Source organism: Pongo abelii, chromosome 9 (assembly GCF_028885655.2).
Source record: "Pongo abelii isolate AG06213 chromosome 9, NHGRI_mPonAbe1-v2.0_pri, whole genome shotgun sequence".
NCBI lineage: Eukaryota > Metazoa > Chordata > Mammalia > Primates > Hominidae > Pongo > Pongo abelii.
Window position 1 is genome coordinate 116,886,735 of NC_071994.2, and position 27,501 is coordinate 116,914,235.

The following is a 27,501-nucleotide window of genomic DNA, read 5'->3' on the forward strand; positions in this document are numbered from 1 at the left end:
AAAATTCTCTTCTTTAAGAATGTTGAATATTGGCCCCCACTCTCTTCTGGCTTGTAGAGTTTCTGTTGAGAGATCTGCTGTTAGTCTGATGGGTTTCCCTTTGTGGGTAACCTGACCTTTCTCTCTGGCTGCCCTTAACATTTTTTCCTTCATTTCAACCTTGGTGAATCTGACAATTATGTGTCTTGGGGTTGCTCTTCTCGAGGAGTATCTTTGTGGTGTTCTCTGTATTTCCTAAATTTGAATGTTGGCCTGCCTTGCTAGGTTGGGGAAGTTCTCCTGGATGATATCCTGAAGAGTGTTTTCCAACTTGGTTCCGTTCTCCCCGTCATGTTCAGCTACACCAATCAAACATAGATTTGGTCTTTTCACATAGTCCCATATTTCTTGGAGGATTTGTTCGTTTCTTTTTACTCTTTTTTCTCTAAACTTCTCTTCTCATTTTATTTCATTAACTTGATCTTCAATCACTGATACCCTTTCTTCCACTTGATTGAATCGGCTATTGAAGCTTGTGTGTGCATCACGTAGTTCTTGTGCCAAGGTTTTCAGCTCCATCAGGTCATTTAAGGTCTTCTCTACACTGTTTATTCTAGTTAGCCATTCGTCTAATCTTTTTTCAAGGTTTTTAGTTTCCTTGCAATGGCTTAGAACATCCTCCTTTAGCTCAGAGAAGTTTGTTATTACTGACCTTCTGAAGCCCACTTCTGTCAACTTGTCATTCTCCAACCAGCTTTGTTCTGTTGCTGGCGAGGAGGTGCAATCTTTTGGAGTGGAAGAGGTGCTCTGCTTTTTAGAATTTTCAGCTTTTCTGCTCTGGTTTCTCCCCATCTTTGTGGTTTTATCTACCTTTGGTCTTTGATGTTGGTGACCTACAGATGGGGTTTTGGTGTGGATGTCCTTTTTGTTGATGTTGATGCTATTCCTTTCTGTTTGTTAGTTTTCCTTCTAACAGTCAGGTCCCTCAGCTGCAGGTCTGTTGGAGTTTGCTGGAGGTCCACTCCAGACCCTGTTTGCCTGGGTATCACCAGCAGAGGTGGCAGAACAGCAAATATTGCTACCTGATCCTTCCTCTGAAAGCTTCATCCCAGAGGGGCACTCGCCTGTAGGAGGTATCAGTCGGCCCCTACTGGGAGGTGTCTCTCAGTTAGGCTACACACAGGTCAGGGACCCACTTGAGGAGGCAGTCTGTCCTTTCTCAGAGCTCAAACACTGTGCTGGGAGAATCACTGCTCTCTTGCCCAGACAGGGATGTTTCAGTCTGCAGAAGTTTCTGCTGCCTTTTGTTCAGCTATGCCCTGCCACCAGAGGTGGAGTCTACAGAGGCAGCAGGCCTTGGTGAGCTGCAGTGGGCTCCACCCAGTTTGAGCTTCCCTGGCCACTTTATTTACCTACTCAAGCCTCAGCAATGGCAGACGCCCTTCCTCCTGCCAGACTGCTGCCTCGCAGGTCAATCTCAGACTGCTGTGCTTGCAGTGAGCAAGGCTCTGTGGGCGTATGACCCACCGAGTCAGGCATGGGATGTAATCTTCTGGTGTGCCGTTTGCTAAGATCATTGGAAAAGTGCAGTATTTGGGCAGGACTGCCCCGTTTTCCCAGGTACAGTCTGTCACAGCTTCCCTTGGCTAGGAAAGGGAAATCCTCTGACCCCTTGTGCTTCCCAGGTAAGGCAATGCCCCGCCCTGCTTCGGCTCCCCCTCCATGGGCTGCACCCACTGTCCAACCAGTCCCAATGAGATGAACCAGGTACCTCAGGTGGAAATGCAGAAATCACCCATCTTCTGCATTGATCACGCTGGGAGCTGCAGACTAGAGCTGTTCCTATTCAGCCATCTTGGAATGGAGAAAGAATATAGCAGCTTAGTTCTTGACAAGTTTGGTCCTCTGTCTGCCCCTTTCATCTAGATTCTCCCTCAAGAAGGCTGGTAGTGGCTTGGGTGCTTAGTGGGGAGATCTCATATTACTTTTACGCAAGTCTTGGCAGCCAGCATCCTCCCTAACTCAGCCCCCAGCTCTGGCCATTCTCATCAGAATCAGAGAGAATGGCTGTGACTTAACCATTCTGGAGGAGGCTGTATTCAAACCTTTGGTTTCTAGTAAAACATAAGTTATCCTAGAATAGGCCCTATTATACCCCTAAGTTTCTAGGTTTCTAAGGATAATATAGCAATTTTTATGTAGATTCTAATTTCTGTTAACCTGGGTAATGAAAATGGAAAGGGGTCACTAAAGACTCCAAAATAATGATTAAAACAAAGTACAGCCAACTGTCAATTATCCAAAGATGAATTAAAACATGGAAAATATGAATACATTGTAGTCCCTGCTCTCAAAGGAGTTTATAATCCAGTTGAGATGACAAACAAATACACCAACGGGAGTGACCTGAGAGGATAGGTGGTAAAAGTAGATAGTGTGGGCTCAAATAGAATCAGCAGCCCTGAGTTCCACAGTGTCATGCTGAGGTCATGGTTTACAGTGACCGTATTGAAACGCTAACCCTGGGAATAGTGCATGGTAGCATCTGCAGGCTGACAGTACCTAACCAGGCCCTGAAGGAGTGGCTCAGAAGTCAGGTTCTGCTGGAGGGACAGGGTTTGGAAAGGGCTGGCAGAGGAATGACAGAAGGTCACCAGGGAAAGGAAGGCTGAGACAGGCCTATTTCCAAATTTTCCAGGGCAAGCCCTAGCCAGTGAACCCTGAGTTTGCTCTGGACTTGGTTTTTCCTATTGAAGATACCCAAGAAAGCATCAGGCAACATGACTGATCTTTTTCCTCACAGTTTTGGCCCCCAGGCCAATCGCTCTTAACCCTGGGTGGTTTACTGGAATCCCCTGGGAAGCTTGATACTAAAACAGTCATCCCTTGGCCCTATTTGAAACTCCCTGAAACATCACCCCTGTAAATGGGGGTCCTTGTGTCTGTTTTTACCCTGGTGATTCTGGGGAAGCACCATCTCAGCTAAGCTTCTCAGTCTTCTTTAGGCCTAGTAGCTGCAGCAGGAATTGGAGGAGGGAAAGTTGTGTCACAAAAGAGTTATTTTTAAAATCATCAGTTACCCTGAGTATCTTTCCATGGTACATGGTGTGCCATTACCTTGGACAGACTTACGTCATCTTTGTAAAAAGAGCTGTGTTTCTCCATCAGCTGCCACACAGCCAAAATTCTACTCAAAGAGATCCATTGTGTTGGAGTGAAGCATTGTGTCTCCAGTGTCTAGCACAGTCTGGTACATATTAAGCGTATAGGCCAGGATAGGCCAGGTTATGCTGTAGTAGTGAGCACCTCCCAGGTCGCAGTGGCTTAAAACAACAAAGGTTTATTTCTTACCTATGCTTCAGGTTCACAGGGATCAAGCTGGGGACTTTTGTCCACATATCCTCAGTTAAAAACCCAAACAATAGAGTAGCCTCCATCTGGAATGTTACTGGTCACAGTGGCTGAAAGAAGGAGGGTTCTGGAGGGCTTCACACTGGAAATTAAATGTTCTGGCCACTTGCAGTTCATTAGCCCAAGATGTCACATGCTTCTGCCCAACCATGAGGAGACCATGAATATGCAATCCTGCAATATGCAGCAAAGCACAGAGCCAGAAATACTTGGTGAACAGCACTAGTAACTACCACAATGGGTATTCAATAAATATTTGTAAAATAAAATAACAGATGAGCAGAAATCACCTTACAAGACAAGGTCATTAAGTCCACCTTTACCCCACAATGGCATTTTTTTTCCCCTGAGCTAAGAAAGAGGTAAGTGAAAGCAGGACTAAATGATTGAGCACACAGCTCTCCACCATCTCTGTCGCCCTGGTTGGCACAGCCCTTAGGGACTCTGGCTGGCTCTCTTCTCTCTGCAAGAGTCCCACTTCTGGAAAAAGGTAGCTCAGTTGCCCTGAGCCTCTGTAAGTCATGTCTGAGTAGTGTGAGAGTTGGCTCTGGTGTTGCGTGACAGTGGAATACTCACAATTATAGGGAGATCAGGAGCTGCTGAAACCAGCTCTGCTCTCCTTCAAGAGCAGATTTTAGATTAACCAGAGCTGGTTTATTTCTGCCTGACTACCCAATTCAATGCTATCCCTATCAAGCTACCATTGACTTTCTTCACAGAATTAGAAAAAACTACTTTAAATTTCATATGGAACCAAAAAAGAGCCCACATAGCCAAGACAATCCTAAGCAAAAAAAACAAAGCTGGAAGCATCACACTACCTGACTTCAAACTATACTACAAAGCTACAGTAACCAAAACAGCATGTTACTGGTACCAAAACAGATATATAGACTGATGGAACAGAACAGAGGCCTCAGAAATAACACCACACATCTACAACCATCTGATCTTTGACAAACCTGACAAAAACAAGCAATGGGGAAAGGATTCCCTATTTAATAAATGGTGTTGGGAAAATTGGCTAGCCATATGCAGAAAACTGAAACTGGACCCCTTCCTTACACCTTACACAAAAATTAACTCGAGGTGGATTAAAGACTTAAATGTAAAACCCAAAACCATAAAAACCCTAGAAGAAAACATAGGCAATACCATTCAGGACATAGGCATGGGCAAAGACTTCATGACTAAAATGCCAAAAGCAAGGGCAACAAAAGCCAAAATTGACAAATGGGATCTAATTAAACTAAAGAGCTTCTGCAAAGCAAAAGAAACTACCATCAGAGTGAACAGGCAACCTACAGAATGGGAGAAAATGTTTGCAATCTACTCATCTGACAAAGGGCTAATATCCAGAGTCTACAAGGAACTTAAACAAATCTACAAGAAAAATATAAACAAACCCATCAAAAAGTGGGCAAAGGATATGAATAGACACTTCTCAAAAGAAGACATCTACGCAGCCAACAAACATGAAAAAATGCTCATCATCACTGGTCATTAGAGAAATGCAAATGAAAACCACAATGAGATACCATCTCACGCCAGTTAGAATGGTGATCATTAAAAAGTCATGAAACAACAGATGCTGGAGAGGATGTGGAGAAATAGGAATGCTTTTACACTGTTAGTGGGAGTGTAAATTATTTCAACCATTGTGGAAGATAGTGTGGCGATTCCTCAAGGATCTAGAATGAGAAATACCATTTGACCCAGCAATCCCATTACCGGGTATATACCCAAAGGATGATAAATTGTTCTACTGTAAAGACACATGCACATGTATGTTTATTGCAGCACTATTCACAATAGCAAAGACTTGGAACCAACTGAAATGCTCATCAATGATAGACTGGATAAAGAAAATGTGGCACATATATACCATGGAATACTATGCAGCCATAAAAAAGATGAGCTCACGTCCTTTGCAGGGACATGGATGAAGCTGGAAACCATCATTCTCAGCAAACTAACACAGGAACAGAAAACCAAACACCACATATTCTCACTCATAGGTGGGAGTTGAACAATGAGAACACATGGACACAGGGAGGGGAACATCACACACTGGGGCCTGTCGGGGGCTGGGGGGCTAGAGGAGGGATAGCATTCGGAGAAATACCTAATGGGTATTGGGTTGATGGGTGCAGTAAACCACCATGGCACATGTATACCTATGTAACAAACATCCACATTCTGCACATGTATCCCAGAATTTAAAGTATAATTTTAAAAAAAAAGTTTCTTTTCTCTTTCTCACTGCTACACCCTTCCATTCTAGATGATCTATTTTGGTTTGCCCTAGCCATTTCTCTGGTTTGGACAGAATAACCACTCTAGGATAAGGGGAGCCTAGATGCAGAATTGAAGGACTTACTCACTAGCAAGTGGAGTGCCAGTACTTGAATTGTCTAAGAGTGAGGCCTCCTTAAATTGTGTGCCCTAGAGTGCCCTATCTTAAACTTCCCAAAGCATAACTCCTCTGAATGGGGGCCTTGGGGTCTGTATTGTCACCCTGGTGATGCTGATGTAGCTTCACTCTAGTCCTGGCCCTGCTCCCCTGCCTCCTCCCACTGATGACTCCCTGTCCCACCAGGCCCATCTGTGGATGAGCTTTGAAATTCTTGCTTCCTCTCCTCCTTTAGTCACTGTTTCGGTATTTTCAAAAACATCAAGGCTTTTTCTCAACTGTCCTTCAGATGGACCCTGCCATCTTTAAACAGGTCACAATGTCTTTCTCTTCCACCCAAGCAGAAATACCCAAGTTCTAGTTCATACAGAATTATCAGACTTGCAAAATTTGTTGACAGAGACCATTGAATCCACCACTTCTCCTATCAGAGAAAACTGAGGCCACAAAAGGTGAATATGCCACAGAAATGTGGAGGCAATTCAAGTCCAGGTCTCCTGACTCCTAGTCCAGGATATTTTCCTGTTTTCATCTCACATGCCACACAAGTCATGTATTCACTGAATAGGCACGCTCGAAGAGAAGAAATTCCACCTGTGGACCACAGCTCTGGCCAGTGCCTATGGAGTTCCATCCTGCTCATGATCTTCTCTTCCTATCTGTCAGTGGACAACAACTTCAGCCCTTGTCTGTGGATTCAAGGTTGCCCATGACCTTCCCCATCCTGATTCCCTGCACTTTCTGACTTGCTTAGACAGCCCCCATAATCACATGAACCTCTTGTAATCTCTCTCTCTCTCTCTCCCCCTGGAAATGTTGGAGGTTGCTGCTCCAGGTGGTGGTGATGAGAAAGCATGGGTCTGAGGAGATGAAAAATTGAGAATCTGAAAGCTTTGTACATTGCCCTTGGTCCCATGCTATTTCCCCATTTGTTTTCGTCTCTATCAATAATGTGTCCCTCATTATGATCTAGTCTCTATCTGTAGTAAGGTCCTCCTGCATCCACAATACCCCAGTCCCCTCAAACAAGTCCCCAGCCCCTTCAAGTTCAGTTTGTGTCATCCCGCTTGGGTTAGTTTAAGCCACCAGACCCTCTGCTGTCTTCCCACAGCCTGATGGGGCCCGACCATACAGTCTTTCCATCCTACCTTCTGGAGAGTGGCTTTCTCAATGAAGAAATGAATAATTCAGAAGTCTAAGAAGAGAAAAGCTTTAAGGAATGAAAAATTAGGAAAATATTCAATCCAGTTAACTTATTCCAGATCCAGACCATTGACTGCATATTTATAGACAGTGAACAAACCCCAAGTGACCGTTGCCATTTTACTTGCTTTAAGTACCAAAAAATGGATTAAAGTTTATTTAAAATGAAAAGAAAAATTGTGTGGTCTCATATAGTAGTGAGCTGCCTTGATTAGCATATCACATTCTTTCTTTTTCAATAGTTTTGGGAGCAAGTGGTTTTGGTTACATGGATAAGTTCTTTAGTGGGGATTTCTGAGATTTTGGTGCACCCATCACCTACCCTCAAGGAACTTATAGTCTAACTCAATCAAGCCAACAATTCTAGTGCAGTCTCTGATGGCAGAAGAACAAGGTGTCCTTAGCATGGCATGAAAGGTTCTTTCTAGGCACCCAACATACTTTTGTCCTCATCTTTAGCTCCCCTCCATTAGCCAGCCACTTGTTGTTCCTAGAATATCCCCAAAATAAGCCACAGCCCCTTTGCTCATGCTGCTCCCTATTTCTGAAATACCCTTCTGTATTAGTTGTTCTCACATTGCTATAAAGAACTACTTGAGACTGGGTAATTTACAAAGAAAAGAAGTTCAATTGACTCACAGCTCTGCAGGCTGTACAGGCAGAATGGCTGGGGAGGCCTCAGGAAACTCACAATCATGGTGGAAAGGGAAGCAGAAGCAGGCACATCTTACATGGCCAGAGAAGGAGGAAGAGACAGTGAAGGTGTTAACACTTTTAAACAACCATATCTCTTGAGAACTTTTATCTCGAGGCAGCACTAGGGGGATGGTGCTAAACCATTAGAAACTACCCCCATAATCCAATCGCCTCCCACCAGGACTTACCTCCAACACTGGGGATTATAATTCAAATGAGATTTGGGTGGGGACACAGAGCCAAACCATATCACATTCCTTCTTTAGTTATTTTACTCCAGCAGCCAGTCAATATATATTTATTGAGAATATTCTATGTGCCAGGCACTGTCCAACACTGAAGACACAATGGTGAGCAGAGACATTCATGAAACAAAGGACCACATAAATGCAAATTTATGACTTTGATAAAGTGCTATGAAAGACCAGTACGAGGTGCTAAAGAGAGTACATACTAGAAGTCTGACTGAGTCTGAAGACTCAAGAAAGACTTCCTCAAGGAAGGTAGATTCAGCTGGAATTTGGGAGAGGACAGTGAGCTCCAGACAAAGGCAAAGGCAAATTTTCTGTGTCAGGAGAGAATGTGGTGCCTCCAAGGGACTGGAAGCAGCAGAGCAGGACAGCAAAGAGGAGATGGTGGAACAGAGGCTGGGGCAATGAATGGGCCAGGACAAGCAGGGCCTTTAGTGCAGCGGTAAAGATCAGTCTTTGTCCCCAGAAGAATGGAAACCATTTTTAATAAGCCACCTAAAGACATAATCAGCTCACCACCATCCTTTAAGACCCAGGTTAAATGTCCCTCTCCCTTCCCCAGTGCCCAAGGCAACCCTCGCACTGTATAGCCCCCTCTGGAAAAGCATGCACCATGTCATGGTACATGGTGAGGGTTAACTGTGTTTGGCTCAGTCAGTGGTAAGTTCTCAAGAGCAGACATCCTATCTTCTTTATCTTTGTAGTCTCAACTGCACACAGTGCCCAGAATATGGCAAGCATTCCATAAAGGTTCGTTGAATCAACCAACTGACATGTGCAGATGCTAGTCTGTTTTCAATTTCCTCCCCTCTCTCTTCCTGCACATTCAGGAAAGTTCCATCCCCAACCCCTCACCCCACTGCCAGCAATCTCCCTGCCTCCCTTCTCTCTCCAACACCACCCATCCCCCATGTGGCTACCAGGTTTCCTTCCTAAACAGGTCAGAGCAGGCCACTCTACTCCTTACATAAGTCTTCACTGATTTCGCCATTGCTGGCAGGATCAAATTCAAATTCTTCAGGCTAATTATCCAATGCATTCATGACCCAATCCCAAACTTGTCTTCTTGGCCTCATGTTTCATTGCACTCTTTCTTCCCTGTACTCTATGTTCCAACTGCAAAAAAGCTCTAGAATATTCCTCAAGTCAAACACCCACTCCCACCTCCATGCCTTTGCTTAGGCTGTGCTCTCAGTCTAGAATGCCCTTCCCTCATGCTTCCCTAATTAGAAAATTACTGGTACCTCAAGATACAGCTCAAACACCAACCCATCCCAAAACCTCTCCTCTCATCCCCCAAATCCAGAATTCATGGCTTCTGTTTGTATAGGTATATTTATTCCTAGCACCTTTCCTAGGTGTGTAAATGGCACATCATAGTTCTCAAATTAAAAAACAAAAACAAAAACAAAAAGCCCCATTCTGTCCCTGTGCTGCAGTCTCCCTGCACCTGCCACCATGGCAGCAACAAAGAGTGGGAGAAATGGGAAAACAGCTTTCTCCTCCCACGCGGGAGCGTGCATTCCCAGCAAGCAAGGGAACACAAGGCTTCCCTTGTTACAATATACAGACAAAAAGTGACCCAAGTTGTATTCTAGGAAATTATCTCTAAGCCTACAAAGAACCATCCATTGTTTCTAGACTATTTTTCTAGCTCAGAGATAAAATATGAAGTTTATAATTTACATACTATAAATTAAAATGCTCCCCCCCAAATTGCTCATTTTGTAAAGCAGTTTTTTACTTTGTTTAAAAACCAGTTACTCTGGGAGCCTTTCAAGTTTATATGTAAAGACTTAAGCTTATAAAATACTCAGCTGAATATGGACTATGAGAACAAATCCCCACAGTCAGTGGTGTCAATATCAAACACACAAGACATTTTTTATCTGCTTTAATTAAGACACAAAGGAGCAGCAAAAAAATATTAATCATGCGGTTGATTAAAAATAACTTCCTAAACATTTGCTCTTGGTAAATAATAGCTATCGAATACTTTAAATCAATGTTTAATGACTGGCATAAGTGTAAACCCTTTGTGACTGATATAAAATAAGTCACTCCATGTGCAATCTTCTTAGATACCCCCCTTTTCACCCACTGGTCTTTTCTTTATTCTCCAAGACTGGCTTTCATCAATCATTCCAAGTCTTCTATACCTGTTTGCATACAGTGCAGGCTGGACCTTGGAGAAAGTGCTCTGTACTCCTGGAATTCACAGTCTGACTCAGACACATACATGCAGAGCATACAGACATCAAAGTGATCCCACTCATATGGTAAATACAATACAAGCAAAATCAGTTTTCTTCGTTTTTCCATCAGCTTGTGCTAGGGGCAGCTCCACTGAGGTTTGCTCTGTCTTCATGGCCATCCTGAGAGGCAAGCAAGCCAGGGATGCCCATGTCCATTTGATTAGTGACCACACTGAGGGCAGAGAGGCTAAATGGTTTGTCCAAGCTGACACTCATCAGTAAGTGACAGACCAAAAATGAAAACTAGTTCTTCTGAATGCACACCTAGAACTCTCTCCCCTCCTGTGGGAAGAACAGTGATAGCTTGATAAGGTCAATGCTCCCGGGACTGAGAGGTGAGTCAAGGACTAGGTTTTAGAAGAAGGAGGCAGGCAGAGATTGAAGGAACTCTAACAGCTTGGCTGGGTGGGATGGAAGCAGCTGACAAACCTAATGTATGGGCCATGGTTTGTAGTGAAGGAAATTTTCAGGACACTTTTAAATTATGGGAGAGCTGAGTTGATACATGGCAAGATGAGGAAAGAGGGGAATGAAGCTGCAGGGCCTTGACTTTTAGTCTATTTTCCACTTAATCTCAAAAGACACATCCAGGACAGAAAATCCTAAATGCCCCTTCAGCATCCCTCTGTTTTCGTGCCAGAACAGGAGCAAAGTTTCTAGGGCCTGGGGCAGCATCAGCAATGCCTGGAATCAACAATGAACTCTGCCAGTCCCATCTCTGTTCTCTGCCCGTCTGTGAATCACAAGTTACAAGGCAGCTGTCACAGTAACGTGGCTAATTAAATTAGAGCCCACTGAATGCTTTATTGACCTGATGCTCATTCCAGTGAGCAGGCTCACTTTGAAGGTGACTAAATTCAAGGCTGTTAGTTCACAGATTAAACAACATGGACAAAAACAATAAGGGGCCATCGGAAAAGTCTCTTCAATGTAAACACAGTGTCTAAAGCACAGCTGCCAGAGTGTGTGACCTATAGGAGATTTATTTGGTATTATGGGTTGAATTGTGCCCCTCAAAATTCATATGTCAGTGTTCTCAATCCAGTATCTCAGAGTGTGACCGTATTTGGAGGTAGGGACTTTACAGAGATAAACAAGTTTTAAAAAAAAGATCATGAGAATGGGCCCAAATCCAATGTGACCAGTATTCTCAGAACAACAGGAAATCTGGACACAGAGACACAGGGGGAAGGCCACGTGAACAGACACACAGAGAAGATGAACATCTACCAGCCAAAAATGAGAGGCCTGGAGCAGAGCCTTCCCTTTGAGCCCTTACAAGGAACCCATCCTTCAGAGACCTTGTTTTGAACTTGTAGCCTCCAGAACTGTAAGACAATGCATTTCTGTTGTTTATGCCACTCACTTTATGGTATTTTGTTACAGCAGCCTAGCAAAGCAACATCTGGAGATATATAAGAGGCAGAAAGAGCCCTGGATAAGGAGGACTTTTTGTGAGAACAATGAAAAGAGCATTAGTTCTAGAAGCAAACAAACCTGAGTTGAGACCCTGACCTTGCTATTACCCACAGTGTCCTCAGCCAAGACACCTAACCTGTCTGTGCCTTGATTTCTCCTCTGTAAAATAGGGATGATAACATTTTCCTCACAGGGGTGTTCTTAGAATAAAACATGAAAACCTACAGTCTTTGGCTTATGTAGATCCAGGTCCCATAAGGCCCCTCACAACCAGTTATAGTCACCACTGTAAATTCTGACCACCTACCAAATACTGACAATAATGAACATGAGTCACTTTTGTAAAATAACTACAAAACGCACGCTGGCCTGAGGCTGCCATGCCCTCTAGGGGATTCTGTACGTGTTATGATAAACACTTCCATTCTCAGTTCTTTCTGCTCCACTTAATTTATCACTTGCTCTGTCTCTCTGACTGGAGACCTCAGTTTTATGCGTAGAAGTCCCTCTTCGCCATTTCTTCTGCCAAACTTGGGCCAGGAGGGGATGGTCCATTCAGTAGCCCTCAGGGCCTGCCTCTCACTACCTCACTCTCATGCTCACGCTTGTAGACAGCCATATAGACTTTGAGACAAAAACTGCACTTCTGTCTTTTTGCACTGCCTGGTTTAAAAAAAAAAAAAAAGGTTGTTACTTAAGCTCTCCTATTTGCACTCAAAAATGGTAATAATCCTAATAAAACCAAATGGAAAATACCTCCCGTGACAATAAAGCTCTATTTTGTCCAGAATTGTGGGGAAATTGGCTATTTTGGTTAACTGCCCACTCCACTTAGAAGTTACCCTATCGGAACTAAGCCTAACTTTTAAAGAATTAGAATGTAAATCAAATACACCGAATGCCAAGAGGCTGGGATGGCTGGGTCTTTACTTGGTTCTTTAATGGTCTTGCAGAAATTGACGGTGTTTTGGGGACACTGTGAGGGCCTCAGTTATTGCTGAAGTGTTCTAATAACAAAAACTGGAGGTGATTTGTGCCTCCTGGTGGTATGAATTCTTTAAAATACAGGTTTTTAAATAGATATGCAAAGATAAATATCCATACAGCCAAGGGGAGGCTCTCCTGGAACCCAAAATCAAATCCTTCTCATGTTGGAGCTCTCGTGGGTTACTTTCAAGGATGCCCAGCTCACACCACAAAGGGACCCCCATTCTTTTCTCTTTATTTGGGTTGCATTGCCACACATTGTATGGAGTGACCTCAAATCAGCCCATATTTATTAAGCTTCTCTTCCCAGCTCCACAACAAGAGAAGCATTAGACGCTATTCCTGCCTTCCAAGGAGCTCCAATTTAGTTGGAGAACTACCTATGTTATTAAATTATGCATTGTGTGCGCTGAGCTTGAAGTGCTGAAGAGTTGACTTTTATGATCCCTACCCTGTGCTGCATGTTTTACATAGATTACCTCACTTAATCAGCTCATATTCTGAGTCATATTATTATCCTCACTTTACAAATGAAGATTCTGAGTCTTGACAGAGAATATGTAACCGGCCAAAGGTCACAGAGCTAAGTAAATGTCAACTTAGGTATGAAACCCCAGTCAGCACGACCCCATAGCCCGCTTCACCCCGCTAACACTGCCTCTTTCACCTGTCTGCTTATCTAAGTCCTGTAGAGCAGGTAGCCACAGCAAAAATCCTACAAAGGATCAGAACAAGCTCCTTTGTGCCTTTTTTCCCCTTCCTTTTTTCATCCCCACATATTCCACCCACAGCTCCTACCAATCTCTCCCAAGATTAGATTTTTAAAACACAGAGAACTAAGAATAAGGGCTTCTCAGGAGCCCTTTTCTCATACTCTGAAGCAAACTTCATCGCAAATTTAAAAAGAAAGTGTTTGCTATCTTTGCTTTACTGGAAGAATAACATTTTCTCTCAATGAGATCATAACTTTGTCTTTATTTAAAAAAAAAACAAAAAAACGCTGTCATATAGGTCTGCTTCTCCTCCTAAATGAACTATTCTTTCCTTCTTACTGCTTTGCTGGCAGAAATTAGTAAAAAAAAAAAAAAAAAAAAAAAAAGCCAAATAAAAACTAAGAATCTGTTGAGTTCTCAGGGATCCCAAGTTAATTTCTCACAAGTTGATAAAGTGAACATTAAACAACCAGGCACTTGGGGTGATTAGAAACAAACAAACAAAAAAAGAATCAGAACTAATACTTCCATGTGCATGTACTGCAGCACCACCCAGCCAGCTAGAAGAGGTGGCTGATATTTTTCTTAAATGAACAAAAAATTGACATAGAGGATTTCAGTTCTCCGTAAGTTAGCTAGAGGTCCCACTCTGCTAAAATCAGAATGTCCAATGTGATTTTTAATTGCCTTGCTAATAACCACCTTTCAGAAAATCAAAGAAGAGGGAATTTTTTATCCAAAATATCAGTTAGCAAAATATCGCAAATTTCACAATAGGTGAGGAAGACATGATGTGGCGTAGGCATAGGCCCCGGCTTTAGAAAACCATGTTTCAAAGAGCACAGAAAAATGCCAAGAATAATCTCACAGGCATAGAAAGACATCGTACTATGGATGAAAAGGGGAGTGAGGAGGGAGGTTTTCAAATGGAAAATATGACCATAAAATAAAATATGATGATACAATAAAAAGCAGAAGTGCAGCTGCAGATGGAAACCAGCAATAAATTCTATAACATTCTATGACAATATAAACAAGACAACAAACAGTCCCTTTGTAAGCAAAACCGTAAGAATAGCCTGAACGTGGAAAAATAATAACAGGAAAATCAAAGGCCAGAAAAGCATTATTTCAAGGAATTTGGGGTGGGAGAAAGGAGTATGGTCAGTGAAAGAAGAGGAACAAGAAAGAGATTATGCCTGAAGTTGATGACTTGATGTTAAAAAAAAAAAAAAAAAAAAAAAAAAGGAGATGCCAGAGGCCTGGTAGAGTGGCTCACTGCCTGTTATCCCAGCAATTTGGGAGGCTGAGGTGGGAAGATTGCTTGAAGCCAGGACTTCAAGACCAGCTGGGCAACAAAGCAAGACCCCAGCTCTACCAAAAAAAAAAAAAGTTTTAAATTAAATAAAAAAGTTTTAATGACAGAAAGCTGAAGGGCTCAAGCAGTATTTTCCTTTTATATTCTCTATAGAGAATGACCTTCAACTTGAAAAGGCTAGAACAAATGTAGTTGAGAGGAAAATGAAGCCTAACATAAATGAAAAGATAGGAAAAGAAGCTGGGCACGGTGGCTCACGCCTGTAATCCCAGCACTTTGGAAGGCCGAAGCGAGCAGATCACGAGGTCAGGAGTTAGAGACCAGCCTGACCAAAATGGTGAAACCCCGTCGCTACTAAAAATACAAAACTGAGCTGGGCATGGTGGTGCATGCCTGTAATCCCAGCTACTCAGGGGGCTGAAGGAGGAGAATTGCTTGAACCCGGCAGGCAGAGGTTGCAGTGACCTGAGATCGCGCCACTGCACTCTATCCTGGGCGACAGAGCGAGACTCCGTCTCAAAACAAATAAATAAATAAAATAGGAAAAGAGAACCTAGGTTTTCAGTGAGTTCACAATACCAGACCCAGAGAAATTATATCCTATGGGACTTACAAATAAAAAAAACTGCAAATGCAATAACAAAACCATGTTCCATAGTCCTTGAGATGAGCAAATACTCTAATTTTCAAAAAGGGGGCAAAAGATCTACTGTGACTTCAGACCAATGCAACTGAAGCCAATTTTACGAATGATCTTAGAACAGATTGCTACATAAATAGTTGGTAAGCAAAAGTTCTAATTTTTTTAGTTTTAAGCAATAATGTAGACACAGATATGGCAAACTAGACTGTGTTTAGGAACAGAGCTTAGTATTGAAATTAAATGAAATTTATAATAGTAAATGACATACTTAATGTTATACATAATTATCATACTGCATGGTAATCAAGCATAAATGGAACTCTTCATGCAAATAGAAATGATTCGTATTCTTTTAAAGCACCATTTCTAAAGCAGGGAATGGGGAATGGGAAACAGAAGCCAGCCAGTGGCTGCTCCACTACCAACCATTCCACTGAGACAGATCTTAGGGAAGGGGTAGCTCTGCCTTAAACCAAGCCAGACCCAGACTCCAGCCGCCATCAAGTCCTAGGACTCAGTAGGTGAAGCTGGGTAACCATGCCTTCTGGGATTCTCTGTGAAAGCAACCCCAGATAAAGTGGTTCTAAGAGTAGAAGGGATATACTCTCTGATGAAACAATCAGTAAGAGGAAAGCCTCCCGTGCAGATTTTGAACACCCAGAAGCCATGGGATTGGGTTAGGTAGAGCAAGTGGCTGAGGCAGAGGAAAGGAGCAGACAAAGGGGAAGTGGAGGCATGAGTCAGCTGTCAGCTGCTTTGGGGGTGTCTGTTATTTAATACTGAATGTTCAGGGAATGGGAGTGGAGTGGAGATACTAGGATGAGCCTAAGTGGAGAAGTGCGGTTGGGGGCAAGAGGAGGAAGGAAGACAGCTCCTGGGAGCAGAGGCAAGGGGGAATGACAAGAGCTGAAGGAAGGATGCCACAAGAGAAAACTGCACAAGAAACAACATTCAGACTATGGAATGGGTCCTGAGTTTCAAACACACTGCCTGGCCTTTGCTTCAACAATCCGCTGTTTGTGGGTTCAGGGGAAGGGAGGCAGAATAGGCACGATGAAGCATGACTGGCCGCGTGATAATAATTGTTGAAGCTGAGTAATAGGTACACGGGTTCACCATACTACTCTAATTTTATGCTTCCATTTTTTATTGTGTTTTTTTTTTCCTAAGCTACTAAGGGTTTACCATTTAACTCAGAGTTTAAAAAAAAAAAAACATAAATTCTTACACTGGTCTGTAAGGTCTGACAAAATCTTGCTCCTCTCTTCCTGTTACTGCTCTAGCATCCTTGCTGCCTACCTGCTCCCTCACTCTCTGCTATTCCCTGAGCTCACCAGACATGCTCCTCTCACCCCAGGCTTTGCAAGAATTGGTCTCTCTCCCTAGCATTGTCTCCACCCAGACATCCACACAGCTTACTCACCTTCTTAAGGAGATGCACTCTGCCCCGCCTATGGAGAACTGCAGCTCGCCCCTCTGCTCCACCTTCTCTGGAACTCCTAATCCTCATCACCCTATGTTTACTTTTTCCTAGCACTTATCATCTTCAAATGTATATATATATATATTTCATGTTTATTTTCTTTCATCACTGGAATTTAAATTACCAGAGGGACAGGAAATTTTTGTTTTGAGGTTTTGTTTTTTTTGTTGTTTTTTTCTGGTTGTAGTTCAGTGACTAGAATGCCTGGCACTCAATAAATGTAAGTAGAATGAATGTAGAAAGTTTAAGAACTACTTAGAAGCCTGTGGCAAGGGAGGGTGTAGGTGTCTTTGGCCTTGTCTTCTTCAATAGCTAGAGTAGCTAAGACCCAACTACTCCCACCCTACTCTCCTGAGCTAAACAAAAAAACTAGGGCACCCAATTTCTGAAGAGGAGTGAAAAACTTATACATAGCTCATCAGAATTATTGCCCTCCTCCCCAGCTTCTAGGCAGAGATTTCGTAACTTGATTTTGAGACATCTAAGGCTATTTCCAGCTATAGCTTGTGATATCACAAAATTCTTAACCAAGCTCTTCATGATAAAGTGAGGAATCTGTCTAAACTATAAAATAATTGGAAAACTTCTCAAAACCAGAGCTTTGTAGTTTTTTGGAAATTTTAGGCTTTGGCAAAATGCCTATTTTTAAGAGAAACTTATCACATAACAAATGTTTAAAATTGGTTTTGTGATTAGGGAGAATGTGGGCATCAAAACCCAATTTAGAACTACCTGGTGCCAAGACTTTTTGTACATGAGACAATTTCCAATAGGCTTATCCCTCCCTGCATTGACAGCTATGTCCCACGGCTAAGAAGTTACTCCTACACATCTCCACAAACCAGCTATGGAGTTGAACAAATTACTTCCTTGAGCCGGTTTTCTTATGATCACAAAAATATTGTGTGTGTGTGTGCACGTACACATCCTCACATATTTGTGTGTACCATTCTACTTTCAGAAGACGGACAAAATCTTGGGAAATCAGATAAATAATAAAATAAAACCCACCCCCAAAAAGCTGGGAATCATTGTCTTAAGTGATAGCATAAGCATTTGTAAGCATGAGAAAGGGATTATCCAAAACTCCTTTAACAGTGTTATTAATGAAAGAAAATACTGTTTGATCTATTCACAAGTGATTGCTGAGCAATGTGCTGCAGCATATAGTACAGATGTTGTTCAGAGTATGGATGACCTTTCCAGAGCTGACCAAGGTCAGAATATAAGCTCAGGGTAAAATGGTCAGGTTTCTCTGGCTTGCATTTCCACACATCAGGTCTAGATGCCTTGTGAGGCTCCCAGGCTGAGGTAAGAGTGCCATCTGGAGGATCTCCATTTCAGAGAGAAATGCGTTTGCAAAACTGACCATAAAACAGGTCACCGAGTCAGGATCCACATAGAAACAGGAACCATTATCAAATAATTGCATGGATTTACACTGTTTGCACACTTGCCTTTTTAATAAAAGCTTTCCTTTGGGAAACCTTTCTTGAATTTCATCTCTCAAAGTCATTTATATAGTTCTTGTTGCTCTTTAGGAAGGAAGTTTCTTCTACTTGGCCCATAGATCCACTGAGTCAAGCCTCTTACAGTTCCCCTTCTCCCATAATCTACACACTTTTCCTAAAAAAAGTAAGTTTGATTCCCAGGTGGGACAGGTACCCTCAAGATCCCAAGGAACTCTCAGGTTCCCCATCAGAACAGGTACCCTCAAGGGTCATGTAACAGTTGCCATGCCAACTTCCACATGCTCAATTAGATGACTCATCTCTAACCAGAATGAACATGCACTTAATCAGCTATCAATTGCCTTGACCTGGGAAGAGGATAGGGTCTGCCTACTCCATGTGCCATAATACATTACTTTTAATGGCAAAAATTGCAATTACTTTTGCACCAACCTAGTATAAACTATTCATTAGGTGAAACAGTCCCGAGGGACTGCATCTGCATAGGCTAAGAAGAGCTGCAATGCAGTTTTCTGTGTTACTGTGAGGAAGGAGTGAAAAGCATGCTTTTCAGTTACAAGAGATCCTACCTCCAAATTGCTGTACCTGTCAGGAATAGCTTCTATGAAGAAAAGAAATCTGTTGTTCTGTGTAATAGCCCTGTGATGCATTTATTTCAGTTCTACCCTTAGTTCCCCATTCTCTCAATTGCTGAGAAAAGTAATGCTACCTGAAATTACATGAATTTTCAAAAATGGGTATTTTCTTCACCTGTGAAAATGGGCCCTTCCTCCTCTCTTAGAAAGCCAACTTCTTTGTTCCTCAAAAAAACAAAGCTGATTCAGACAATTCTTTTCTGCGTTCTCATAATAGGACATGCAGAATATAGATAAATATCTTCTTGTTAACGACAGCTGAATTCTTTCACAAAAAGAAAACCAGTCTTCTCTCTTAATAGTTCTTGTATGACCCTTAAATAGGAAAAAGAAAGACTAGGCAGCCAGAATGACATGATTAAAGGGGCCGAGCCAGAACTAAGAAAAAGGTTAAGGGCAGGAGGAAGAACAGTTTTGTTCCATGTCTGCAAGGAATTGGAGGACCGTCTGCCTGCAAGGCTGAGGACTAAGGAAGCACACCCACTGGATTAGCAATTTTTTTTTTTTTGGAGACAGGGTCTTACTTTGTTGCCCAGGCTGGAGTGCAGTGGTGCAATCTCCGCTCACTGCAACCTCCACCTCCCGGGTTCAAGCAATTCCTCTGCCTGAGCCTCCCGAGTGGCTGGGACTACAGGAGCCCACCACCATGCCCGGCTAATTTTTGTATTTTCACTAGAGATGGGGTTTCACTATGTTGGCCAGGTTAGTATTAGCAACTTTCTTCAGACCGCACCTACCTCAAGAGAACCTAAAGGTCATACCCCTTATCCTCTTTTCAGGACAGAAATTGTATTTCAGTATGAAGAGATACAATCCAGAGTCCCAGACAGGTCCAGAATAACCTTAACATAATATATTCCTCCAATGGCTGCAAGGAGTTAAAAACATAAAAAGCTGAGTTGAAGGATTACCTATGTCCACCAAATAAAGGATTAGGCTATAAAGACCAGGGTCAGCATGTCATGGCACATACATTCCAAAGGAACATTGGCAACTTAAGACCTTTGCCATTTGACAGGATAAAGAAACAGTGTTGAGAAGGAGGAAAAGTCCAAGAAAATAAAATTTAGTTGAAATAGCAAAAAGTGCCAAAAATGTGTGCTTAAACAAAGTCCTAGGAGTCCCAAGAATTCTGAGAAATTATCAGGTAGTATTATGATGAATGAAGATGACCAGTCAGTGAGTCCTGTGTGACGGTCATATACCTCAATAAAAAGGATGGCATAGAACGTAAGAAATCTCGTTGGTCTCTTTTGTCAAAGCTCCCATGTTATTAAAGACACTCACCCTTAATTGTAAAAAGCAATATTTATTGGAAAGAAATATTACGAGAAGTCTCCTTAATTCCTGCAAGGCCAAATATGGTACCCCATTCCTCCCTTCCCCTCCCCCACACCCCTAAAATATCTCCCATTTGCTCAGAAATTCTCTACCCTGACCCCTGGAATCTCCCGATTCCTCACTCCAAAGCTAGCGCCTGCATTTACAATGTATATAGTTCCCAGAGGGCTCTGGAAGCAGCATGAAATAATGCTGCCTGACAGTTTGTTAGCTAATCAAAGGAAGATGGCTAGAAAGTCAATGAATTGAGGTGCTTTACTTGACAATTTATCTAATAAACAGTTCTTAAACAAAGCCTCGTACAGGCCAGGAGGTAAAACGTTCTTCTGTAAAGTCAAACTTCCAAGATATACTGGTTCACCAAAACCAATGGGCGATTCAAAGAAGTCTTTAAGGGAGTAATTATGCCAAGGGAAGAATCCACATATTCAAGACATAGCTTTCTTAAGAAGATGGAGCTATTTAATTTTAGCAAGGGCAGCTGCTCTTCTTTCTGTGTTCTGAAACAAGGCACGAATTAAAGCTTTTACTTCACTGGAAGAGAACGCAGCTGCCAGGGGTCCTTTTCCATCTGCCCACCTGCAAAACGAAAGATAGAGTTCCATTTCCTATTAGGTCTCTGAAGTATAAGCAAGACTTAAAAATTGCCTATTTGATCCAAATGCTTATTTGCTTGAAATGGAAATAAAACAAATCCTGGGCATCTTTCCTCTTCTTTATAGAACTACCCCTCAATGTGTTTGATCTCTTTGCTCACCCACTACAACTGGTTATCAGCACAGCCAGATGAAGAGACCAAGTGAGGAATATGAGACTATTCTCTCTTATTCTATACCAAGGCCTCTTTGAACTAATAATGATGACCATACTCTCACGCATTAGGCTCTATAACTGTATTACAAAGTAAGCCACAGGCAACCAATTTTAACTGATGAAGGACTAGTATAAAAATATATAAAGAAGCCCCATGAATCAATAGTGAAACCACAAACAACCTATTAGAATAAAGGGCAAAAAAATATGAACAGGCATTACATAATAGAAGAAACATGAATGACCAATGAAAAGATGCTCAACATCATTAGAATTTAGGGAAATGCAAATTAAAATGACAATAACCTATCATTGCATGCCAATTAGATCAGCTGAAATTTTCCAGTCTGACAATTCCAAATACTGATAAAAATCAGACTAAACAGGACAAATAAACTATGAATATTTGTACAATGGAATGATACGGTGGTGAAAATGAACTGCAGCTACACATACCATCAAGAATGGATTTCAGGCCAGGCGTGGTGGTTCACACCTGTAATCCCAACCCTTTGGGAGGCCAAGGCAGGCAGATCACATGAGGTCAGGAGTTCAAGACCAGCCTAGCCAACATGGCAAAACCCCATCTCTACTGAAAATACAAAAATTAGGCGGGTGTGGTGACGGGCACCTTTAATCCCAGCTACTCGGGAGGCTAAGGCAGAAGACTTGCTGGAGCGTGGGAGGCAGAGGTTGCAGTGAGCCAATATCACACCCCTGCATTCCAGCCTGGGTGACAGAGTGAGACTCTGTCTCAAAAAAAAAAAAAAAAAAAGGAATAGATTTCAAAAACATAATAATAATATTGAACAAAAGAAGCAAGTTACAGATGATTCTACTTATACCAAGTTCAAAAAAAGGCAAGTCTAAACTTTATGTTATTTAGGATACATGTAAATGTGGTAGAACTATAAAGAAAGGCAAAGAAATAAATAACATAAAAGTCAAGATAGTGGTTACCCCTTATGGAGAGCATTTGGAGAAGGGGATTCGTGGGCCTTCAAAATACTGGTATTATTTTTCTTAAGTTGGGTAACAGGTACATGAAATTTATTCTTTTTCTTTACATTATAAATACAGAGTATATCTACTGTATTCCTTCATATGTATATTTTACAACTTTAGCCTTATATTTACACAAATCTCTGGGGGAAAAAAATTTTCTAGGCAGTAAAAAGAAGTTGAGTTATACTAGTGTTAAAATTTTTCTTATAACAAGGAATTAATGATCACTCTTAGACTGCAAGAAGGCCCTTTAACAACAGAAAGAAAAATTCTTATCTGCTGCCCTCTGGAGCCTATTACTTAAAGGTGTCTTTGTTACCCACTAAGGACTTGTAAATAATATATGAATAAATCTAAGCTTTGTAGTAAATGTGATTGGAGGTATTCTGATGTGATTTTTTTCAAGCAGAGATCTCGTTTACATTGTACAAATGACTAATATTTGCAGCAAACTCAGACACATCTAGGATGACTGGTCTAATATAACCAGACATCTGTAGTAAACCAAGCTAAAGCAGATAGACAAGTACCTATAGGGATGGAGATGACCTTAAGGCCTCTACAGAGAGTCCTCTATGCAAGGTATACATACTGACCAATAGTCTACCAAGACAATATAAAATCATCCATGGATGTGTATGTAACTGACCCACATCTATTCTGTTTTGTGCAATGGCCTCTGCACACTACGATATGATATAGCATACACTCACTGGGAACAGCAACATTAACTGATGGTGTTGAGAGAAAACAGCATCCACTGCGTTTGAGAAAAGATGAATCTCTTCTAGGTATATGGTGCTTAACCTCTAAAACTACTGCACTGCCTGCAGAAAGACTGCGGGTCAATCAAACAGTAGTTTGATGCTCAATATTTCAGACAGATAAAAGTCACTTCTCTGTTAATATATCAAAGTAATTCTGAAAATGCATCCAGGCTGGCTGCAGTGGCTCATGCCTGTAATCCTAGCACTTTGGGAGGCCAGGAGTTTGAGACCAGCCTGGACAACATAGAGAAACCTCGTCTCTAAAACAAAACAAAACAAATAAATAATAAATAAAATAATAAAATAAAATAAATTAGCCAGGTGTGGTGGTAGGCACCTGTAATCCCAGCTACTCAGGAGGCTGAGGTGGGAGGATCCCTTGAGCCCACGAATTTGAGGCTGCAGTGAGGAATGATTGAGCCACTGCACTCCAACCTGGGTGACAGAGTAAGACCATGTCTCAGAAAAAAAAAAAGCATCCACTGTTCCTTAAAGTGAGCAACAATTTCCATCCAGATGTCAGAAGGCTATAATTCTTACAGTTGCCAGATCACTTGTACAGCATGCCAAACCACATACTCAAGACCAAAATAATATGGATGAGAAGTCTTTATGCTATCAAATATGGGAAAGTGGTAATGAGATCTGCATTATAATAGATCATGAAAAGGCCCCAGCTACTGCTACTCAATATGAAAGTCTTACACGAGTAACATCAGGAAACAGGGAAAAGCCCTGCTATCACGGGCACTATTACTCTCTTGTATCTATGGAGAGTTATATGCCTCTATATAAGGGTTACACATACCGATCCCCAATTTCTTGCAAGCTGGCTTGTAGCATCATCATCAATTCCTTGAATGGCATCCATTTTGGCACATAGACTGGAACCTCTTCCTGATATTTCTTGTTCTTGCTTTCTTCAGATAAAGGCGCAAATACTTGGGGTCCTTCATCCATCACTGTTTTGCATAAGGAATATAACCTATCACCATCTTCAGTAGATATGTCCTGGTTTTGCACAGAGGAAACACAATAGAATAGAATTGGGCCAGCTCAGAAGTGGGGAAAGGGCAGCAGATCTTTGATGCATGCTGTCCAGGTGGGTCAGCTACGACATGTTTTCCAACCAATTTGGAACAACTTACTAGACACTACATCAGTTCTCTGACAATACTTCTATATAAGAATGACACAAAATACGTTTCAACAGATTGTCAGTAATTTAGTTTGCCTGCATGAAAGAGCCTGTTTCTCCAATAGAATGTTGCACAGCTTGTTGCAAAGCAGGGGATGTGATTACAAATAGGGATTTAGTCAATCTATGATTTAGAGGCATCAGCTGGCCAAGTCCAGACAATTCTGAAGAATCACATGTAAAATTTAAACTGCAACAGTGTGTTGGAAAAATGGAACCTGCACAAGACTGCATTCACTTTACTAAATCAAATTATTGAGTTTACATGCAAATTAAATGACGTTACACTATACAACGCATCTCAGGACCACTACCCAGTTTCTAACTTCCTCATTCATAATCTAGATGGTAGGCTGAGAAACAGTTCAATCCTACTTTCGTATAAAAGAGCTTAACCAGTTTCTAGCAAAATAGATATAAAACAAAACTGAGAAAAAAAAATAACAGCATGAGTTAGACATAAAACATGAACAATTTCTTCAACATCACTTTCTTAGCAAAGTCACAGTCTGGGACATGAATTGCATCTCAAGGCTGGTGTAGCATCTAATGGCCCTTACCTCTAGGGCAGTAATTTTGCCAATGACCTCAGAAATTGCTGTATTGAGTAAAGTCCCCATAGCCTTGCAATATATATTCACTGGCAGGACATCCTGCCACACAATTCCAAGTCTCTTTAGTTGGTGCAGTACCTGTAGAAGAATACAGCTATTTACATGGAAGAAAGATTATTGTGACTCATATTTTCCAGATTTACATTTATCATTTGTGAGTTTATGGGGAAAGTGGCATTATGCCAAAATGAGGTAAAGTAACTAAGGATATATGCTTCTTGAACATTTAACCATAGTGATATCCCTGGTAGATGAAAAGCAGACTCATCAACCTGAGGATAGGAAAACTGCAGCAAAAAGATAAATCACTTAAGAAAGGGGAGCATTAAGATAAAAGCCAATATTTCAAATTCCCAAATCTAAGTTCAGGAATCAACTACTTGCCACAACAGACTTTCTAGGTAACAAGTTGCAATTACTGAGTCAATGAAAAGATAGTTTCCTGTTGTCTTGGTGGGAGAGGGGAAGAAAAAGTTCTTAAACATGATTGTAAAAGGTATCTAGATTTTCCAAAGGTGGGGGTGCAGGGAATCAGCTGAGTACTTGTTACATATTGTTTCCAGCTTTAAAAAAGCAAACAAAAAAAAAGGCATCTAAGGATAGAATACAAATTTCAGTGCTAGCAAGAGCCTCCTACCTGCCGGACTGCTTTACTTGCTGCAGAATAATTCTCTTCATCGTCCATATTTGAAAAGTTCCTAGCACTTGATAATCTTTCCAGAAGTTCACCTTTCTGTGCCCGCATTTGGGCCAAAAAGCATTCTGTCCCTATGATGGAAAAACAGAATAAAAAATTTTTAAAGCTGTTCAATTACACACTGCAAAACCAGGATAGACAAGAGATGCATAAACCATGTATCTGTTCTGCCTATATAAAAATAATTGCTAGATAATATCATAAAGCTGCCCTAAAGCTACTAGAAACAATCACTTTGAATACATTAGCCTGTTCCTCAAACCCCACCCTCCAGATAATAAATCTTTTCCAGTAATTTGCTTAGAGCCCGAGTCAGCTAAGAAAAATTACTATAGAAAAAAGAACTACTTATTATTCTGATATATCTCTACCACCTAAGGGAAAAGTCAAGAATTGAAAAGCTAAGTGAAACCATATAGATTCTCTGCTATGATCAACATATTGATTTACTCCACATTTCATTTCTTTTGACTTTTAGTAATCCCAAGTAAAACTAAGGGAGATGTAAGATGGGGGAGCTGTCTTGGGGTTTTGCAAAAGAACTAGCAATGACATTAGTGAGCTCTTACCAACAATACAAACAAAATTGTCACAATACAAATCCTATTATGTGAATCCTGACCTGGCAAATTCAATGCACACTAGGACTGCAGTTTGGAACTCTAACATACTACGAAATCATGTTACAAAAAAGTAAAAAAGTCTCCCACAAAGACTACAGTCACCTTATAAAATTATATAACTGGAAACACTTGCAAATTAAATGCCCTCCCACTTTCTGATACAGCTCAGGACCACCACCTAATTTCTAATTATCTCATTCAAAAACTATAAAGATACTATGTTGACAAGCTGCATAATCCATATGCTTTCCTACATTGAAGGTATCAGTTACCAAGTCTCCTGAAGCCAGGTACAAGATCCACAAAAGTAGCAGTGCCATCACAAAGAATGGGGGCAAGACGCAATCTGAACTGATGCCCGAGGGTCAGCAAGTGGTGAGCAATGTACATACAGTTGTTGTGATGAATAGCGGCCAACTGGGGAAGTTTTTGAAGGTTCTCCCTAGGCCAGAAGGAGGGGTAGAAAAACAAAGCAACCACCTGTTACTGAAGCTGGGGTTGATGAAAGTCACAACTTCTCTAACGTATTTCTAGGCTTTAATAACTGTCTAGTTTCTAAATGCTATACATAACAAGATACAATCTCATCACTCCCACTCCCAGAGGGAGGCTGTTCTGCCTGAATGGGATTTTATCCTATAAAACTATCCTGGTGATTAACCATAAAGAAAGATTAAGGGAATCAAGATGTTTGCCTGAGTCAACTTTTTGCACTGAAAACCTAGCAGAGCTATGCATAATAATGTCCTTGAAATTTTACACGGATACATCTATGGAAATACAGGTTTACTTCACCTTTCTCCAAATTCCTACTTCAGTTATATAATGAAGTGTTCAATTATTTTCTCATTCACTAGTTTTCAACAACTGACTAGATTAGAGTCATCTGGGAATTTTAAAAATACACAGATGTTTAGACTTTACCCCAAACAAATTAAATCACAAGCTCTAAGAGTGAAATCACAGCATTTATACGTTTTAAAATCTTCCCAGGTGATTTTAATTTTCACCCAGGATTGAAAATCACTACTTTAATTCTTCTACACATATTAGTCTTATCTACCCAGCTTGGGAAGAAATCTTGTCTTATATTTCTGCTATCTACCCACTAACAGTCATTCAATTAACAGTTTCTAGTTTGCTACCTCAATATAAAACTAGGATATACAAGTCAGAAGCCAACAATCTAAGATAACTAAGATAGTCCTCATTTCCGGCTACACATCAGAATCACCTGTGGGGCTTAAAAAAAAAGAAAAAAAAAACACGCCTGGGTCTTACATCAGACATAAATCAAAAGCTCTAGGAAGAGGGTAAATATGTATATTTTTAAAGCTCCATAAGTTATTCTAAAATACTGCCCAAAGTCTGGCCGGTGCAGTGGCTCACAACTGTAATACCATCATTTTGAGAGACCAAGGCAGGAGGATCACTTGAGCCAAGGAGTTCAAGACCAGCCTGGGCAACATATACAGACCCTATCATTACAAAAATAATAAACAATGTTAGACAGGTGTGGTGGTGTGTGCCTGTGGTCCCAGCTACTTGGGAGGCTAAGATGGAAA

At 41.4% G+C, this 27,501-nt stretch overlaps 1 protein-coding gene and 1 long non-coding RNA gene across 2 annotated transcripts in view; both read right to left on the reverse strand.

Annotated features, from left to right (window-relative positions):
- Positions 1–901: 901 nt before the first annotated feature.
- On the reverse strand, positions 902–13,642 carry LOC129048776 (uncharacterized). Its single transcript, XR_008511392.1, has 2 exons — positions 3,331–13,642; positions 902–1,833 (listed from the first exon to the last, which is right to left on the reverse strand). It is a non-coding gene; the product is annotated as an uncharacterized LOC129048776 (long non-coding RNA).
- Positions 13,643–20,167: 6,525 nt separating this feature from the next.
- The window catches only part of ZW10 (zw10 kinetochore protein), a 40,633-nt gene continuing 33,299 nt past the window's right edge, over positions 20,168–27,501 (reverse strand). The window contains 5 exon segments of the mRNA NM_001131136.2: positions 20,168–20,798; positions 23,613–23,815; positions 24,563–24,694; positions 25,254–25,384; positions 26,209–26,378. Coding sequence (NP_001124608.1) covers positions 20,678–20,798; positions 23,613–23,815; positions 24,563–24,694; positions 25,254–25,384; positions 26,209–26,378 — 757 coding nt within the window. The 3' untranslated portion in view covers positions 20,168–20,677.